This window comes from Oncorhynchus gorbuscha, linkage group LG25, assembly GCF_021184085.1.
Source record: "Oncorhynchus gorbuscha isolate QuinsamMale2020 ecotype Even-year linkage group LG25, OgorEven_v1.0, whole genome shotgun sequence".
NCBI classification, from domain to species: Eukaryota; Metazoa; Chordata; class Actinopteri; order Salmoniformes; family Salmonidae; genus Oncorhynchus; species Oncorhynchus gorbuscha.
Window position 1 is genome coordinate 44,546,165 of NC_060197.1, and position 19,575 is coordinate 44,565,739.

General features: G+C 44.7%; 2 protein-coding genes across 2 annotated transcripts in view; both read left to right on the forward strand.

Annotated features, from left to right (window-relative positions):
- Positions 1-381: 381 nt before the first annotated feature.
- rwdd (RWD domain containing 4) lies at positions 382-8,505 on the forward strand. The gene is made up of 8 exons (XM_046328594.1): positions 382-612; positions 2,445-2,525; positions 4,345-4,454; positions 6,459-6,609; positions 6,859-6,958; positions 7,076-7,125; positions 7,533-7,535; positions 7,643-8,505. Exons 1-8 carry the CDS (start codon positions 589-591, stop codon positions 7,673-7,675), a joined length of 552 nt encoding a protein of 183 aa, XP_046184550.1. The 5' UTR covers positions 382-588; the 3' UTR covers positions 7,676-8,505.
- A 395-nt stretch (positions 8,506-8,900) lies between these two features.
- Positions 8,901-19,575, forward strand: part of LOC124013976 — a 32,815-nt gene continuing 22,140 nt past the window's right edge. Inside the window, exons 1-15 of the mRNA XM_046328591.1 lie at positions 8,901-9,188; positions 9,485-9,541; positions 9,705-9,824; positions 10,293-10,364; positions 10,452-10,553; positions 10,682-10,994; positions 11,080-11,279; positions 11,459-11,883; positions 12,425-12,579; positions 13,746-13,963; positions 17,496-17,635; positions 17,797-17,907; positions 18,122-18,283; positions 18,499-18,622; positions 18,893-19,096. Of these exons, the coding sequence (XP_046184547.1) occupies positions 9,141-9,188; positions 9,485-9,541; positions 9,705-9,824; positions 10,293-10,364; positions 10,452-10,553; positions 10,682-10,994; positions 11,080-11,279; positions 11,459-11,883; positions 12,425-12,579; positions 13,746-13,963; positions 17,496-17,635; positions 17,797-17,907; positions 18,122-18,283; positions 18,499-18,622; positions 18,893-19,096 (2,451 nt within the window). The 5' untranslated portion in view covers positions 8,901-9,140. The remainder of the gene's footprint in view (positions 9,189-9,484; positions 9,542-9,704; positions 9,825-10,292; positions 10,365-10,451; positions 10,554-10,681; positions 10,995-11,079; positions 11,280-11,458; positions 11,884-12,424; positions 12,580-13,745; positions 13,964-17,495; positions 17,636-17,796; positions 17,908-18,121; positions 18,284-18,498; positions 18,623-18,892; positions 19,097-19,575) is intronic.

A 19,575-nucleotide genomic window follows, 5' to 3' on the forward strand; every position in this document is an offset into this window, starting at 1 on the left:
TTGTGGTGTGACAAAACTGCACATTTCAGAGTGGGCTTTTATTGTCCCCAGCACAAGGTGCACCAGTGCGATGATCAGGCTTTTTAATCAGCTTCTTGATATGCCACACCTGTCAGGTGGATGGATTATCTTGACAAAGGAGAAATTCTTACTAACAGGGATGTAAACAAATTATGTGCACATAATTTGAGAGAAAAAAAAGTTTTTTGTGCGTATGGAAAAATGTCTGGTATCTTTTATTTCAGCTCATCAAACCAACACTTTTACAAGTTCCGTTTATATTTTTGTTGAGTATATTTAGGAAATGTTAGTTCCAGACACCCTCCTGTGGCCATAAAAAAAGCATTGCAGTATCTACAAGAGTGGTCGGGTTCAAAGTTCAGAAACATTGCGCATGCGTACAATGCGAAGAACATCATGGGTCACGTCTGACGTTGGATCAACTAGATACGTTGCTACATTTATAAACTAGCTATATATTTTTTTTTATCACAGACATGACACGTTAACTCTGCACTTTTCATATTTTGTACTGTTAGCTAGACATATTTGACTACATTGTTTAGCGTCACCTGAAAGAAAGAAATCATGACTGCCAACGAGGATCAAGAGGTAATATCTGGTGATGCTAAACAGCGCGCTAGCTAGCTAACATGGCTAACAGATCTAGCTAGCAGTGATGTACGAAGGCTGAACTGTTAACAGTTTTCGACAAAAAAAAACAAAGTTTCATGAACGAAGTACTAGCATTACCGTAGTCAGTGGATGCTTGGGCTAGTTTGTCTAGTTAGCTAACTGAAGAACTAGGCTAGTTTTAGCCACACCACCAGTTAGCCAACGATAGCTCTGAGTAGTGTGAGTCAGTGCACTGAATCTCCTTAGAAAGCTAACGTATTTATGTTGAACAAAAAATATGAACCCAACATGAAAAGTGTTCGATGTTTCATGATCTGAAATAAAATGTCCCAGATATTTTCCATAAGCACAAAAAGCTTATTTCTCTCAAATGTGCACAGATTTGTCTACATCCCTGTTAGTGAGCATTTCTCCTTACCCAAGATAATCCATCCACCTGACAGTTGTTATTGATCAACAATTTGATTAAACAGCATGATCATTACACAGGTGCACCTTATGCTGGGGACAATAAAAGGCCACTCTAAAAGGTGAAGTTTTGTCACACAACACAACGCCACAGATGTCTCAAGTTTTGAGGGAGCGTGCAATTGGTATGCTGATTGCAGGAATGTCCACCAGTGCTGTTGCCAGATAATTGAATGTTAGTTTCTCTACCATGAACCGCCTCCTACATTGTTTTAGAGTATTTGGCCGTATGTCCAACCGGCCTCACAACCACAGACCACCTGTAACCATGCCAACCCAGAACTTCCACATCCGGCTTCTTCACCTGCGGGATCATCAGAGACCAGCCACCTGGACAGTTGATGAAACTGTAGGTTAGCACCACCAAAGAATTACGGCAGAAACCGTCTCAGGGAAGCTCATCTGCGTGCTCGTCGTCCTCACCAGGGTCTGACCTGACTGCCGATTTCCGTCGTAACCGACACTCTGTGGGCCAATGCTCATCTTCGATGGCTACTGGCACGCTGGAGAAGTGTGTTCTCCATGGATGAATCCCGATTTCAACTGTACCGGGCAGATGGCAGACATGGCGTTGTGTGGGAGAGCGGTTTGCTCATGTCAACGTTGTGAACAGAGTGCCCCATGGTGGGGTTATGGTATGGACAAACATGAATGGCAATTTTAATGCACAGAGATACCGTGATGAGATCCTGAGGCCCATTGTCGTGCCATTTTATCCGCCGCCATCACCTCATGATAATGCACAGCCTTATGTCGCAAGGATCTGTACACAACTCCTGGAAGCTGAAAATGTCCCCAGTTCTTCCATGGCCTGCATACTCACCAGACATGTCACCCATTGAGCATGTTTGGGATGCTCTGGATCAACGTGTACGACAGCCTGTTCCAGTTCCCGCCAATACCCAGCAATTTCGCACAGCCATTGAAGAGGAGTGGGACAACATTCCACAGGCCACAATCAACAGCCTGATCAACTATATGAGAAGGAGATGTCGCGCTGCATGAAGCACACCAGATACTGATGGGTTTTCTGATCCACCCCCCTACCTTTTTTAAAGGTATCTGTGACGAACAGATGCATACCTGTATTCTCAGTAGTGTGAAATCCATAGATTAGGGCCTAATGAACTTATGAACTGCAACTCAGTAAAGTCTTTGAAATTGTTGCATTTTATGTTTTTGTTCTATATATTATCTAGCTACCTACTGTCTTTTATCCAGCATCAATGAATAACTTCTCTCTCTGTCTTCTCTCTGTCTTCTCTCTCTCTTCTCTCTTGGTCTCTCTTCTCTCTCTCTCTCTCTGTCTTCTCTCTCCCTCACTTTGGTTACTGTTCCAGATGGAGTTAGAAGCCCTCCGTTCGATATACGAGGGGGACGAGTGCTTCAAGGAAGTCAGCCCGGTTTCATTTCAGTTTAGGGTGAGTAGCTTGTTGAATGGGATGTGGCGCAGAATTTGTAGAGGTGAGATTCTCAATTGGAAAAACATCTGTCCAAAGAGAGTTCATCTTTGTCATATAGTGGGAGGAAATGAAGCGTAGTGGTTAGAACAAGCAAGGAGGTGGGAAAAGCCATGCAGGAGATCGTGACATCCTGTTGATGCGTTGTAGCATATTTTCATATTTCTATTGGGGAACTCCTCCTCTGAAGTAGGCATGTGCACCAACTCGATTTGACTTTGCACTCCTTCTAAACGACACAATTTTAAGTAAAGCCTCAAGTCTATAACACTTAGTGCACTGTGTTGGTAACAGAAACATTACTGAGATCAGATGTTTAATCGATGAGTGTGCAGAATGTCGGCCCAGTTTAACACAGTTCCATCCTCTCCAACTACCTCTCGACTGGACTTCCTCTCACTACCATATTTGGTGGTGAGAAAATGGTTCTAAAAGGATGCTTCAGTTTTATATGTCTGGGTTACCCCTTCTGCCTGTGGTCCATCCTCTTCTCCTACATGTTCCGGAAACTGATAAGGTGTGGCCATATCTAGGAGATTGTCAGTTTTATTTAGTATTTATTTATCCTATGGCAGAGGATGCTCAAGAATATCTTACTGCTGATGAATTTAAATCAGCCACATCCCCTTTGAACCAGCTGTTGTTGGGTGAAAAAAGCATTCACAGATTTAAAAATGATAAACTACTTTAAAAATATATACTTTTAGCCTCCCGGGTGGCGCAGTGGTGAAGGGCGCTGTACTGCAGCGCCAGCTGTGCCACCAGGGACTCTGGTTTCGCGCACGGGCTCTGTTGTAATGCGGCCGGCTTCCGGGTTGGGATGCGTGCTGTGTTAAGAAGCAGTGTGGCTTGGTTGGGTTGTGTATCGGAGGACGCGTGGCTTTCGACCTTCGTCTCTCCCAAGCCCGTACGGGAGTTGTAGCTATGAGACAAGATAGTAGCTACTAACAATTGGATACCATGAAATTGGGGAGAAAAAATGAGTAAAATTAAATAAAAAATATATTTAAAAAATATATACTTTTATGTATAAACATCTTTTATAAAGTATTTTCTTTTCGCCTTTTGACCTTTTTCAAAAAAGAGTCGAGTAGAGGTCGTAGGAGACAAAATGAGGAATCAAGGAAATTAAAGTGCGATTCTCCTAAATCAAATCAAATGTTATTTGTCACATACACATGGTTAAAGATGTTAATGCTTGTGCTTCTAGTTCCGACAATGCAGTAACAACCAACAAGTAATCTAACCTAACAATTCCTAAACTACTACCTTATACACACAAGTGTAAAGGGATAAAGAATATGTACATAAAGATATATGAATGAGTGATGGTACAGAGCGGCATAGGCAAGATACAGTAGATGGTATTGAGTGCAGTATATACATATGAGATGAGTAATGTAGGGTATGTAAAGATAAAAGTGGCTAGTGATACATTTTTCATCCATTTTTACATTATTAAAGTGGCTGGAGTTGAGTCCGTATGTTGGCAGCAGCCACTCAATGTTAGTGTTGGCTGTTTAACAGTCTGATGGCCTTGAGATAGAACCTGTTTTTTCAGTCTCTCGGTCCCAGCTTTGATGCACCTGTACTGATCTCGCCTTCTGGACGATAGCGGGGTGAACAGGCAGTGGCTCGGGTGGTTGTTGTCTCCCAAACCTCTTAGGCTCACCTGATTTCAGTTGGTTTACTAATCATCTGGGTAGTCAGGAAGAGGTTTGGGGAACACTGTCGAGGTGAATGAACGTTGTCTAACATCCTGAACCACTTCCTTTTCCAGATAGGAGAACAGGAGGACTCCAAAGCGTTCATTCTGGATATTTCATGGCCTGAGATGTATCCTGAAACGGCACCTGAAATTTCTCTAGATGGCTTTTTCAACAAAAAAATGTAAGTCACCGTTGGTTGACACTGTACAATACTTATTGTGGTAAGCCTAATTTATGTTACTACCATGCCATATTTGTAAAAAAATTTTTTTAAAATCAGTTAAGAACAAATTCTTATTTTCAATGATGGTCTAGGAACAGTGGGTTAACTGGTCTAGGAACAGTGGGTTAACTGGTCTAGGAACAGTGGATTAACTGATCTAGGAACAGTGGGTTAACTGGTCTAGGAACAGTGGGTTAACTGGTCTAGGAACAGTGGGTTAACTGGTCTAGGAACAGTGGGTTAACTGGTCTAGGAACAGTGGGTTAACTGGTCTAGGAACAGTGGGTTAACTGGTCTAGGAACAGTGGGTTAACTGGTCTAGGAACAGTGGGTTAACTGGTCTAGGAACAGTGGGTTAACTGGCCTAGGAACAGTGGGTTAACTGGTCTAGGAACAGTGGGTTAACTGGTCTAGGAACAGTGGGTTAACTGGTCTAGGAACAGTGGGTTAACTGGCCTAGGAACAGTGGGTTAACTGGCCTAGGAACAGTGGGTTAACTGGCCTAGGAACAGTGGGTTAACTGGCCTAGGAACAGTGGGTTAACTGGCCTAGGAACAGTGGGTTAACTGGTCTCGGAACAGTGGGTTAACTGGTCTCGGAACAGTGGGTTAACTGGTCTAGGAACAGTGGGTTAACTGGTCTAGGAACAGTGGGTTAACTGGTCTAGGAACAGTGGGTTAACTGGTCTAGGAACAGTGGGTTAACTGGTCTAGGAACAGTGGGTTAACTGGTCTAGGAACAGTGGGTTAACTGGTCTAGGAACAGTGGGTTAATTGGTCTAGGAACAGTGGGTTAACTGGTCTAGGAACAGTGGGTTAACTGGTCTAGGAACAGTGGGTTAACTGGTCTAGGAACAGTGGGTTAACTGGTCTAGGAACAGTGGGTTAACTGGTCTAGGAACAGTGGGTTAACTGGTCTAGGAACAGTGGGTTAACTGGTCTAGGAACAGTGGGTTAACTGGCCTAGGAACCGTGGGTTAACTGGTCTAGGAACCGTGGGTTAACTGGTCTAGGAACCGTGGGTTAACTGGTCTAGGAACCGTGGGTTAACTGGCCTAGGAACAGTGGGTTAACTGGTCTAGGAACAGTGGGTTAACTGGCCTAGGAACAGTGGGTTAACTGGTCTAGGAACAGTGGGTTAACTGGTCTAGGAACAGTGGGTTAACTGCCTGTTCAGGGGCAGAACGACAGAGGGGGTTTGAACTTACAACCTTCCGGTTACTAGTCCAACACTCTAACCACTAGGCTACCTGCCGCCCCTACACTCTAACCACTAGGCTACCTGCCACCCCTACACTCTAACCACTAGGCTACCTGCCGCCCCTACACTCTAACCACTAGACTACCCTGCCACCTCTATACTCTAACCACTAGGCTACTTGCCGCCCCTACACTCTAACCACTAGGCTACCTGCCGCCCCTACACTCTAACCACTAGGCTACCTGCCGCCCCTACACTCTAACCACTAGGATACCTGCCGCCCCTACACTCTAACCACTAGGCTACTTGCCGCCCCTACACTCTAACCACTAGGCTACCTGCCGCCCCTACACTCTAACCACTAGGCTACCTGCCGCCCCTACACTCTAACCACTAGGCTACCTGCCACCTCTGCACTCTAACCACTAGGCTACCTGCCACCTCTACACTCTAACCACTAGGCTACCCTGCCGCCCCATATGCCTATGACCCAGTCATGATCCACCAATGCAATGCAGCGAGCCTGTAAAGATACAAAATAACTTTAATGTATGAAGTTAACTAACTAATTCCTAATTACATTGAGTTGGTCCTGTCCTCTGACTCTTTTGGTAGCGCATGGCACTTGCAATGCCAGGATAGTGTGTTTTAGATTCCTCCTGGGGCCACTCCTATGGAAAATGTATGCACGCGACTGTAAGTCGTTTTGGGTAAAAACACCAGCTAAATGGCGTTTTATTCTAAAAATGATTATTTTATCAGATCTTCAGAGACCAAGCAGCTGATCATCTCTGGGTTAGAGGAGCAGGTGGAGGCCAACCTGGGCACTGCCATGATGTACACCCTGTTCGAGTGGGCCAAAGACAACCAGGAAGCGCTGATGGAGAACCACCAAGCTGTGGTCACTGCCGTGGTCAGTGTGTTACACACACACCACACACAACCACACAGAACCACACACACACAACCACACACACACAACCACGCACACACACAACCACGCACATATACAACCACACACACACACACAACCACACACACACAACCACACACACACAACCACAGAAATAGAATGACTTGGAAAAGGACTTTCCGTTTAAGTCGGTTTAGTATCTGTATACACATTGTGCTCATTAACCAGAGGTCACCTGATTCCCCCCAGACACTGACATCCAACAGTGACCTCAACGCCCCAGCCAAGAAGAAGGAGAAGAAGGAACAGCTGACCAAATCACAGAAGAGGAAGATCACATGTAGAACTGGTAAGGGACTGAAATGACTTGAGTATTTACTTTTCCATCACAAATCACCTTTATTTTTAAAAGTCAAGGCTATTGATATTTAAACGGTGCTATTCACACACTATACGGTTTCAACAGATAACAAGGGGGAGCTCCCCAGAGGCTGGGACTGGGTCGACGTCATCAAGGTATATTCGTTCAGTCAGTTCACGGCAGTTGATTTTGTGCCGACTATTTTTGTTGTCCTGTCTGATTTTTCATTTTATTTCACAAGACACCCTTACTATTGATAGCACCCTTGTTGCCACTAGCACCCTTGTTGCCACTAGCACCCTTGTTGCCAATAGCACCCTTGTTGCCAATAGCACCCTTGTTGCCAATAGCACCCTTGTTGCCAATAGCACCCTTGTTGCCAATAGCACCCTTGTTGCCAATAGCACCCTTGTTGCCAATAGCACCCTTGTTGCCAATAGCACCCTTGTTGCCAATAGCACCCTTGTTGCCAATAGCACCCTTGTTGCCAATAGCACCCTTGTTCATCATTTTAATTTCTCTCCTTTCTTGCATCTTCAACTTGTTGAACATGACACTCCAGCATGTAAGTACAATGGAAAAACTACATGTTTCCCAATATACATTAAAAACATGCCCCATCTGAGCTTACTGTGGTTTCTAAATGCTTTTCTCTATATTATCCTTTTTCAGTTGAGCAGAACAGGCGGTAAAGAGGAAGACTAGAATGCCGTGGAGGAGGTGGAGAGGTCTCTGGTACTGCTTTTACCAGGAAGTGAAGTCTCCCGACCTCACTCAGACCACCTGACCTGGCCGCTGCTCCGTAGACTCCTTCCAGTCTGCCCCAAGACATCACACCCAAGATGGCCGCTTTTTCGCTCCAAGGGAAGACGGGGTCCTCTACACCTGAACACAATCAATAGTTGTCAAAGCTGTCGTTTTGAGAGGGCGTCACACATACAGGAGGTTTAGTGTCATATCGGAAGGAGTTTAAAATGTGGCTTTTTTTATTTTTTATGAACTGTTTTCATTTGCTTGGATGAGACCCCAAATGTGTGACTCATTTTGGTTTTAACGGTGGTGATGACGGTGGATTGCAGTGTGAGCTGCATTGAAACAACGAAAGCTTGTACGGGTGTGTGCTAGTATTTGTGCCGTCGAAATAGGTCGAGGTGAGTGAATGGTGACGGGGTGGCAGTGTCGTCTGTTTTCACTAGTACTGTACGCTTGTCAAAGTGTAATGATCTGGACCTCTTGTTACCATGAGCCAGACGTCCACGTACTGTCATCACTGCCAGGGAATTGAAAATCTGTCCACTTTGAGACCGGTTCAGTTGCTAGGCATCAGAGCTGTAAAACGTGCTTTACCAGGACTGTCAACGTATGGCTGTGTGACTTTAGGATCCTCAGTGTATCTGATGTACAGTGGTGTGGAACATAAACTCAACATGTTATGAAGGACAGGACTGCTGAATATGTGATACTCTGTCCCTTTAATTTAGAGACTGCTGGATAATTTTTTTTTTTTTTTTAAATAAAAAAAAAAGGATTATTAAGATATTGTTCTTATATTTGTTTTTAGCTTGTCCATGTTTCCCAACTAAAAATACACTGACATAATGTAGTGTATTTTATGTGCTGTTGTCGTTTTGATAAAGGAAAAAAACACAGAGAAACGGCCTAATGTGAATACCAAATACTTTATCCCCTTGCACCAGTTTTGTGGGGGTATGATATTTGGTTCCCATGGCGATGTATCTGAATAGTATCTAGAGTGTAGAAAACATAGTAATGAATAGGAGGCCCGCCTGAAGCTTATTTTTCTACGTCATTAAAGCTATGTCCGAAAATAAACTTTACTTTCGAATATCCCGACGCATTCTTAAACCGAGGTGTAAGTAAAGAACTGTTAACTGTCCGTTTATTATGCGTTTATACGCACAGGGTCAGTGCGTCGCAGTTGGCTTACTATTAGTGGAACATGAACCATCACTCGGAACTCCGCCCTGGACAACACTAATTGCCAAAGGAGTTGTCACTTCTCCAAACACAGTGGGACAGATGAAACTGTCCGCGTTGAATTGTGATGGTGGATGGTGAACCATTGAAGCTTCGAGCGGGATAAGAAATAAATGCGCGACAGCCAGGATAGCCAATGAAGATGGGTGATTCTATCCTATAATTAAGAACAATGTGGACTTCTAATAACGGAATTGTCCCCAAAAAGAAGACAAGCAGAGTAAGTCCCCAACTATTCCTGTGTGCGTTATTCCTTGTAGCTTTCGTGCGCTTTCGTAAAAATTTAATTGTATAACTTCTTTTTTTTTCACACCATGTAGCTGTCGTAAAAATGTGAACTAATTGTATAACCTTGTAGCTTTCGTAAAAATGTGAACTAATTTTATAACTTTTTTTCTCACACCTTGTAGCTTTTATATTAAATTAACATCACTTACTATAACTGAACATAAATGTGTACCTCTTAATTAAGAGCTTCCTGTAATGTTAGGCTACAATTTTCCATTTTGTTCATAGGTGAAAGAAGTTGTAATATTTCCACTCATTTCCAATGGCTCTACTTCACTGCGTCGGGTGAGTTTAGGTGCCAGCTAGTCTCATAATATTCCATGTAAGATTATCTGCTCTTTTATCACCCAATTTGAGGGTTCTACATAAATCGTTTACATTGATTTTTATAACCGTTATTAGTATCAGTTCACCCAGTGTTCCTTTCTCATTGGTAAATGCGTCATAGCATCAGGACAGCAAAAACAAGAGAGCGACCATTCCCACATTCCAAAGACTCCAGGAGATGTTCTTTTCCGACGGTCGATCCGACCATTCCATTCTAGCGACAAAGATTCGGTCCAATAAGGTAAGGTAATTGATCCAGTTTGAGTGACACGTGTTTAAACAATGAGTGGGTCTAATTCTGAATGCTGATTTGTTAAAACGGCATTTCAACCGTTGTCTATTCCACAAATTACCACCAGATAAATCTATGATGTTAAAATGCCTATTTATTCTGTTCCATCTGACTGAGCAATCCACCATCTCATCAAACCAGCCAGATTATTTATAACCTTGATCTCCACTATAAAAAGCATCTAGACATTATCTCACATTTCTTTTAGACTAACATTTAGTTTTCAACAGAGGTGATTTGTATAAACCTTGTCTGTCTCTCTGACATTTGCAACATTGTTTCAATATTTAAATTCGATCTCCAGCTGTCCCATAGTAATGAACATGTCGGGAGGAGACAGGCAGGGCAGCATTTCTCAGCCAGTCAATGTATAGTCCATCCATGTGTTGCTTACTGTAGTCTGTATTTATATTGTAGAGAGCAGACAGGAGTATTCCTTTGACCAAAGTCAGCGAGGAGTCAGAGTCCCAGATAACAGCTCACCTCAGAGTAAGTCGTCTGCACACCTCTGGACGCCTTATGTTTTCATGTGTTCTATCTAATTATTCATGTTGTAAATCCACACATTCCTCTCAGTATAAATTTCTGCAGCGCCATGTAAAGTCGTATGGACAAAGCACACCGTCAGAGGAGAAAGGGGGGAATGTGCTGCATCTGCAGAACACGTATTTATTCAAGGTGAGGAGGACCAAGCAACTCCTTGCTGATTCATCCTTCCTGATCTGATAATGGAGGGAAAAACCCTGATCCCATTCTTCATTTATTTTGGGCTTTTTTTTCTCCTTTTTACATTTGTTTTTTTTTAGGACAAAGCAGCTTTCAAATCTTTAACAGATGGAGGACTTGATGACGCTGAGGATACTGCTCCTCAAAACCTGCTGCAGAGTTTGGTGGCACTGGAAGAAGAGGAAGAGGACCGTGTTTGTGTAAACCGGGATGTCACCACATGGGCTGAAAGTGTTCCCGAAATTGTCAAATGTCTATTGGCTGGATCTTCTAATGGTGTTGTCAAGACAACAGGAGGTGACCCTCATTCATTAGGTCTCACAGTTATAACAGATGACCTGGAACGTGCCAAGAAGAGGAGATTCATGATCTACATATGTGGTGGATATAAAGGTGAGCGTGCGTGAGCGTGAGCGTGCACGTGTGCTTGTCTCTGTATGTGTGTCAACCATAATCCCACCCCCCCTCCCCCACACAGACACGGTGGCAGAGAGGAGTGCGTTGATGGAGACTGTGTTTCCTCGTCTGTACCTCTACTGCAAACAGAGGGGCTATGACTTCAGGATGGTGGACCTGCGCTTGGGCGTGGGAGACCCTGTGTCGGATAGACACGACACGGCAGAGCTGCACGTGGAGGCCCTCGCACAGTGTCAGGAAACACTGGGGCCAAACTTCATAGTGAGATATCTCTCTAGTTTAATTTGTTTTTATTCAAATGATTTCTCTCTTCCTTATTTTATCTTTCTTTTCACTGATCTCTTATCCAACATATCGTCCCACACGTTTACGACCCTTCTGCCAGTCACTAGCTAAACTCCTGGATTCTTGAAATGATTCATTCGTGTTTTATTTGATAGTTATTCCTTGGTCAGAAGTACGAGGTCCAGACCCTGCCCAGCACTATCTCCAGAGAGGTGTTTGAGGCCATCGTGAACGTGGTGGAGAGAGACAGACAGAAGATGTCCAAGAAAAAACACCCCAAGATGGACGACGTCATCAGTGATTCCAAGTCTAATATCGCCACAGGAAGTGACACGGGCAGCTTTGTTGTTCCGGAACACGACAACAATCATGATTCAGGAGATCCAGTTCCAAAATCTGGGTTAATGAGCGATGAGATTTCCTTATCCCGTAATTCCCTCTCTGATGCAGATGAGACGCGGATAAGTCCTGCGGCCACCAGGTGTTGGGCAGACTTCGACCGGGATCTGATCCTACTCCAGACGTGGTACAGACTAGATGAGAACTGTGATCCTCCTGTGTACCGTCTACTCCCTGTGAGGTAAGATATACAATTACACTGTTGCTCTTATTGCTATGCCTGATTTCAAAGTCTGAGAGATTGTCACAAGCCTGGCCATGACACATTGATGTCAACTTTTATTTTTATTTTGTAAAGCACTTTTTTTTCGGGTTTTGTTGCATAGTATCCTACTTGTTTGTTTTATGGATTGTCGAACTGTCCATCACAAGGACCACTAGTATAGTTTCTTATTTGAAGCTTGTGTAACTTGCTAAACTAGTTACCAACGACCATTGGGAATCCAAAACCAACTGGTATATGAAATGCTTTGTTTGGTTTCCATGGCTCTTGCCCCTAGGCCATGTGTTGTTCTGAAAGTGATTGTTTGAGGGAATTTAAAATTAGCCAGACAAACCGTAAGGGAATTGATCTCTCACAGTACGACAGAACGACCCTCCCGCTCAGCTTTTTTTTTCCATTCCATTCACAAGTCTCTTAAATCACTTCACCATATTGGATTGTCGTTAGGTCTCCTTTGTCAATCATCTTGAAATGACCTAGTTCCTGTATGTGTTGGTAGCACCCAACAGCCTGACTTCCTGAGTAGAGATGGCCAGCGCAGGAGGCAGGCGAGAAAGGCGTGGCAAGCTACATGCTTGCACCTGTGGGGGGTGCTACAGAGGAGTGGGACAGAGGCTCTGGGGGAGGAGGGGACATTGCACCTCCTCAGGACAGGTTTGTAATGGGGTGTATGGGGGGGGGGGGTGGATCAGGTTATTTCCCTCTTACAGGTAGTGTACAGGGGGGGATCAGGTTATTTCCCTCTTACAGGTAGTGTACAGGGGGGATCAGGTTATTTCCCTCTTACAGGAAGTGTACAGGGGGATCAGGTTATTTCCCTCTTACAGGAAGTGTACAGGGGGATCCGGTTATTTCCCTCTTACAGGAAGTGTACAGGGGGTCAGGTTATTTCCCTCTTACAGGAAGTGTACAGGGGGATCAGGTTATTTCCCTCTTACAGGAAGTGTACAGGGGGATCAGGTTATTTCCCTCTTACAGGAAGTGTACAGGGGGGTCAGGTTATTTCCCTCTTACAGGAAGTGTACATGGGGGGATCAGGTTATTTCCCTCTTACAGTGGGGATCAGGTTATTTCCCTCTTACAGGAAGTGTACAGGGGGATCAGGTTATTTCCCTCTTACAGGAAGTGTACAGGGGGATCAGGTTATTTCCCTCTTACAGGAAGTATACAGGGGGATCAGGTTATTTCCCTCTTACAGGAAGTGTACAGGGGGATCAGGTTATTTCCCTCTTACAGGAAGTGTACAGGGGGGGTCAGGTTATTTTCCTCTTACAGGGGGATCAGGTTATTTCCCTCTTACAGGGGGATCAGGTTATTTCCATCTTACAGGAAGTGTACAGGGGGGGATCAGGTTATTTCCCTCTTACAGGAAGTGTACAGGGGGATCAGGTTATTTACCTCTTACAGGAAGTGTACAGGGGGATCAGGTTATTTCCCTCTTACAGGAAGTATACAGGGGGATCAGGTTATTTCCCTCTTACAGGAAGTGTACAGGGGGATCAGGTTATTTCCCTCTTACAGGAAGTGTACGGGGGGTCAGGTTATTTCCCTCTTACAGGAAGTGTACAGGGGGATCGGGTTATTTCCCTCTTACAGGAAGTGTACAGGGGGATCAGGTTATTTCCCTCTTACAGGAAGTGTACAGGGGGGGTCAGGTTATTTCCCTCTTACAGGAAGTGTACACGGGGGATCAGGTTATTTCCCTCTTACAGGAAGTGTACGGGGGGGGGTCAGGTCATTTCCCTCTTACAGGAAGTGTACAGGAAGTAGTCTACATTGCGTTTAGCCATGTCGGTTTTGACACTTTGCTCCCCACCCAGTTCTAGACTGGGAGGTAGAGCAGGGCCTCCAGTCACTAGGAGACAAGGCCCCTCCAGAGGAACACTGCCACTGCTATAAGAGGGTCATCCCTGACCTCCACTGCAGCCTGAGGAATGAACACGCTGCCCACTACATCGACTTGCTGGAAGGTCGACCGCAGGTCAACCACACTCTGAATGCAGCACACCAGGGCTTCATGGATCGCGTCCACAAAAAGGTAAGTGTGTGTGTGTGTGTGTGTGTGTGTGTGTGTGTGTGTGTGTGTGTGTGTGTGTGTGTGTGTGTGTGTGTGTGTGTGTGTGTGTGTGTGTGTGTGTGTGTGTGTGTGTGTGTGTGTGTGTGTGTGTGTGAGAGCATAAAGGAGAGAGCATGATACAAAGACAGAATGAAAACATTCACAGAGTAACACTGCTCATCGATATCTACATTGCAGTGGCGGTTGATCCCGTTTAAGATGAAGGAGGATTTTAATAGTTTTTATGAGCATGGCCTTATTTCAATTGTTTTATATATTTTTTATTTCACCATTATTTAACCAGGTAGGCGAGTTGAGAACAAGATCTCATTTACAACTGCGACCTGGCCAAGATAAAGCAAAGCAGTGCAACACAACAACACAGAGTTACACATGGAATAAACAAACGTACAATCAATAACACAATAGAAAAATCTATATACAGCGTGTGCAAATGAGGTAAGATAAGGGAGGTAAGGCAATAAATAGGCCATGGTGGCGAAGTAATTACAATTTAGCAATTAAACACTGGAATGATAGAAGTACAGAATATGAATGTGCAAGTAGAGATACTGGGGTGCAAAGGAACAAAACAAATAAATAACAATATGGGGATGAGGTAGTTGGGTGGGCTATTTATAGATGGGCTGTGTACAGGTGCAATGATCAGTAAGCTGCTCTGACAGCTGATGCTTAAAGTTAGAGATATAAGACTCCAGCTTCAGTGATTTTTGCAATTAGTTCCAGTCATTGGCAGCAGAAAACTGGAAGGAGAGGCGGCCAAAGGAGGAGTTGGCTTTGGGGATGACCAGTGAAATATACCTGCTGGAGTGTGTGCTATGGGTGGGTGCTGCTATGGTGACCAGTGATCTGAGATAAGGTGGGGCTTTTCCTAGCAGAGAATTGTAGATGACCTGGAGCCAGTGGTTTTGGTGACGAATATGAAGCGAGGGCCAGCCAACGAGAGCATACAGGTCGCAGTGGTGGGTAGTATATGGGGCTTTGGTGACTAAACGGATAGCACTATGATAGACTACATCCAATTTGCAGAGTAGAGCGTTGGAGGCTATTTTGTAAATGACATCGCCAAAGTCAAGGATCGGTAGGATAGTCAGTTGTTCGAGGTTATGTTTGGCAGCATGAGTGAAGGGGGCTTTGTTGCAAAATAGGAAGCCAATTCTAGATTTAATTTTGGATTGGAGATGCTTAATGTGAGTCTGGAAGGAGAGTTTACAGTCTAACCAGACAGCTAGGTATTTGTAGTTGTCCACATATTCATAAGTCAGAACCGTCCAGAGTAGTGATGCTAGATGGGTGGGTGGGTGCGGGCAGCGATCGTTTGAAGAGCATGCATTTAGTTTTCCCTGCGTTTAAGAGCAGTTGGAGGCCACGGAAGGAGTGTTGTATGGCATTGAAGCTCGTTTGGAGGTTTGTGAACACAGTGTCCAAAGAAGGGCCAGAAGTATACAGAATGGTGTCTTCTGTGTAGAGGTGGACAGAGACTCACCAACAGCAAGACCAACATCATTGCAGTATACAGAGAAAAGAGTCGGCCCGAGAATTGAACCCTGTGGCATCCCATAGAGACTGCCAGAGGTCCGGACAACAGGCCCTCCGATTTGACACACTGAACTCTGTCAGAGAAGTAGTTGGTGAACCAGGCGAGGCAGTCATTTGAGAAACCAAGGCTGTCGAGTATGCCAATAACAATGTGGTGATTGACAAGAGTCGAAAGCCTTGGCCAGGTCGATGAATACGGCTGCACAGTAATGTCTCTTATCGATGGCGGTTATGATGTCGTTTAGGACCTTGAGCGTGGCTGAGGTTGCATCCAGCCCATGACCCATGACCCATGCTCGGAAACTAGATTGCATAGTGGAGAAGGTACAGTTTGCCAGCCGTAGAAAAATGCTTATTGAAATTCTCGATTATCGTAGATAGTGTTTCCTAGCCTCAGTGCAGTGGGCAGCTGGGAGGAGGTGCTCTTATTCTCCATGAACTTCACAGTGTCCCAGAACTTTTTGGAGTTTGTGCTACTGGATGCAAAATTCTACTACGGCATATTGGATGACTGTCATTCATATTCCATTCACCCAGCTCAATGTAACATCATCAGGTTTAGGCTACTACATGATACTTGAATTTGTCCTATACCCATCCAATGATGGTTGCTACAACCTACGAGTTAGTTTACAACATAGGTGCACAGCTCAGGTCGAGAGAAACATTTTAGTAATCAAGGAGGCCGACAGTGACACATTTAATACTGCCTTGCACACAGTTGCCTGCTTCTAGCGGATCTAGTGTGTAATCATTAGACCGACAGTTGCAAACAAGAGTTTATGGTTGGACAAATTCAGGTACGTTTATCCCCGTTTGCTTCTGTTTAAGATACGTTTTTCAACATAATCGGCGAAAATGAATACACCCCTGATTACATGCAAACACACTTCACTTTCATAGCAGCCACATACAAACCGCATGATCACTTTGCTCGTTGTATTCCTTCTCGCATCTACACGCTCTCCTCCCCTCAACTTTTCCCTTCGCTTGTGGACTTCAGTGCACAACACATCAGCTGTCTGTGACCAGGCGAGAAAAAAACCTTTCCAAGCCAAACCGCTACACAAACCGCTATTAACATCATAGTCAACATAACTCCTAGAACTAACGCGTTAGTAAACCCGCTACAATCACGCAGTACATTGTACCGTCAGTAAACAGTTTAGCAGTTACACCGGCAGGCCCCAGTGGCAATAAATTAATAGAAACCAAAAGCTTACCTTGACTTGGAAGAGTTCCAGTATTGGATAACCATAGCCTGTTAGCTAACATAGCATCCTTCTCTGTTTGAGCCTGGTATTTGCATAGGCTAAACTAGCTAGCTACATTCGCTCGCTAAGTAAGTGAAAGTGAGCTATAGCTAGCTCTCTCTTGCTCTCTCTCTCCCTCCCGCTCTTGCTTCTTATTCATTTTTGAAGAAATAATTTTGTTCAAAACTGTTCAACTATTGTCTTTCTCTCTTTCTTTGAGTCAACCACTCACCACATGTTATGCACTGCAGTGCTAGCTAGCTGTAGCTTTATGCTTTCAGTACTAGATTAATTATCTGATCCTTTGATTTGGTGGACAGCATGTCAGTTCATGCTGTAAGAGCTCTGATAGGTTAGAGGACGTCCTCCTGAAGTTGTCATAATTACTGTGTAAGTCTATGGAAAGAGGCGAGAACCATGAACCTCTAGGTTGTGTATTGAAGTCAATGGACCCAGAGGAGGACGGAAGCTAGCTGTCCTCCAGCTACACCATGGTGCTACTGTAGACTTGTATAGCAAAACAGTTTGTTTTAATCAATTATTTGGTGACGTGAATTTACTTAGTATAGTTTTATCTAAAAAGCATAACTTTGAAAATGTTTCACAATTTTTATTTTATTTTATTCACTGAGGAAGATGGTTCTCCCCTTCCTCCTTCGAGGAGCCTCCACTGACACATTGCCCTTTCGTCCCTCATTAAGTTGCGCCACACCAACATCTATGAGCGTAACGTGGACTGGGGAAGGAAGGGCCTGAACCCCAAACATAACCGATCCCAACAGTTCTACACAGAACACATCTCCTCTCACTTCCAGCGGACTGTCATCAACTCTCTGAACAAGTGAGAGAGAAATAAATAAATGCATAACACCTGTCATAAAGTATATTGGAACTATACGACACGGTTACATGGTTATCTGTCATTATGTTGGCCCTCCGATATTATTGCGTAACACTCACCTGATGGCATAAATGTTGAGTTGGGCTGTCCCCCTACTCCAGAGTCATGAAGGGGAACAAAGCCAAAGGCTCCTTTGGCATCAGACGGAGAGAAGCATCTAGAATGAGGATACAGGAGGAGATCCATCGCCATGTTAACCACGGACACACTCTGTAAGTCTCTGGTTTGGTGTTCTTCAATTTAGAATGGCCACCTGCATGCTTCTAAGTTGCCTGGTTTCAGATACTGTATGTTTGTGCCAACTCCTATGGTCCAATTGTCATTGCCAGATATGGCACCATACGAGCTGGCAAGAGAACGCAAACGGATCTCAAACCAGGCTAGCTTCAAAGTGGTTTGATATCCTCATGACTAGTCTCTCTCCAGGGAAAATCACCATGTGTTGAGAGATGGCTTCCTGGGTGAGATGAGGAGGGCCGTGGAGGAAGGTTCTTCTCTCAGACCTATCCTCCTACTGGGTCCCCCTGGCTGGGGCAAGAGCACCACCATGGCCAGACTGGCACATCTCGCCCCCTCCTGGATTACTGGGTGAGGCGTGGCTACATGACATCAATGGGAAATGTTAAGGTATTATGCACTTATTTCAGTTTAAGAATACGATATGATCCCTAAGTCGAGAATTGGAAGCTCTCTCTGCAATCCATACTGTTTGGTGATAAGCAAACCGTACTATTCCTGTGACAGAGTGTATATGAAGGACTCTGTAGTGCTCACAAACTGGCCTTGCATGTTCTCCCTCTCAGAGCTGTGAAGGTGCTGGTGTGTTTCGTGGGCCTGACGGGGGAGAGCAGGAATGTGCGTCTGGTTCTCCAGAACCTGTGTGTTCAGCTGGCTGAGACCTACAGCCATCACACTGAACTCTCTGAGGTAGCTACCTCTATACCTATCTATCATCTTATTCCAACCAATGCCATTCCCATATAGAAGAGTACGAATGTTGTCTTGATAGAATAGATAAGAAGGTCAAATGCTCATATTGGTCAGCTGTAAAGGGATACTTCACCCCCCCGAAACCACATTTTGTCATTTTATACCACAAAAGTTATGTCCTTAGACCAAAAAATAGGTACAAACATGAAAACACATTGAATACAAACACTAAATGACCAATATCATTCTGTGTCCCATTCAACCCAGGGTCTCCCTTTTTTGGTGAATGAGTTTCATTCCCTTCTTAGTCAGGTGAGGGCGGACAGCCCCGTAATCCTTGTGCTGGATGGGATAGATGCTCTCTCCGAGGAGCACGGAGCAGACCTCTCCTGGCTGTCTACACCTCTCCCTCTACACGTCCACCTCATCCTGTCTGCCACCACAGACTCTGCCTGCGCCCACACCCTGCAGGTCAGGACAGGTTGACAAACGATACTGTACAACAGTGTTTATCCTACCATTACTTAGGCGTTCCCACCTTATCCCGTGTCACTTTCCAATCTGGAGGAACGCTGGTGTACAAATCAAATCAAATTTTATTTTTTGTGCATCTGTAGAAGTTTGTGAGTGCTTTTGGTGACAGGTGAGAGAGGAGGTTAGGGGAGCGAGGAGAGGAGAGTGACAGGTGAGAGAGGAGGTTAGGGGAGCGAGGAGAGGAGAGTGACAGGTGAGAGAGGAGGTTAGGGGAGCGAGGAGAGGAGAGTGACAGGTGAGAGAGGAGGTTAGGGGAGCGAGGAGAGGAGAGTGACAGGTGAGAGAGGAGGTTAGGGGAGCGAGGAGAGGAGAGTGACAGGTGAGAGAGGAGGTTAGGGGAGCGAGGAGAGTGACAGATGTGCAGGGACTGTGGCAACGGTCGTTAAAATGTTTCAAATACAATGTGTGATAAAATG

Excerpts from the sequence above, each read along its gene's own strand:
- rwdd (XM_046328594.1), top strand. The coding sequence starts at position 589 with ATGACTGCCAACGAGGATCAAGAG. Across the intron at positions 613-2,444 it reads CTGCCAACGAGGATCAAGAG|ATGGAGTTAGAAGCCCTCCG; the intron begins GTAATATCTGGT and ends TTACTGTTCCAG. Across the intron at positions 2,526-4,344 it reads CGGTTTCATTTCAGTTTAGG|ATAGGAGAACAGGAGGACTC; the intron begins GTGAGTAGCTTG and ends TTCCTTTTCCAG.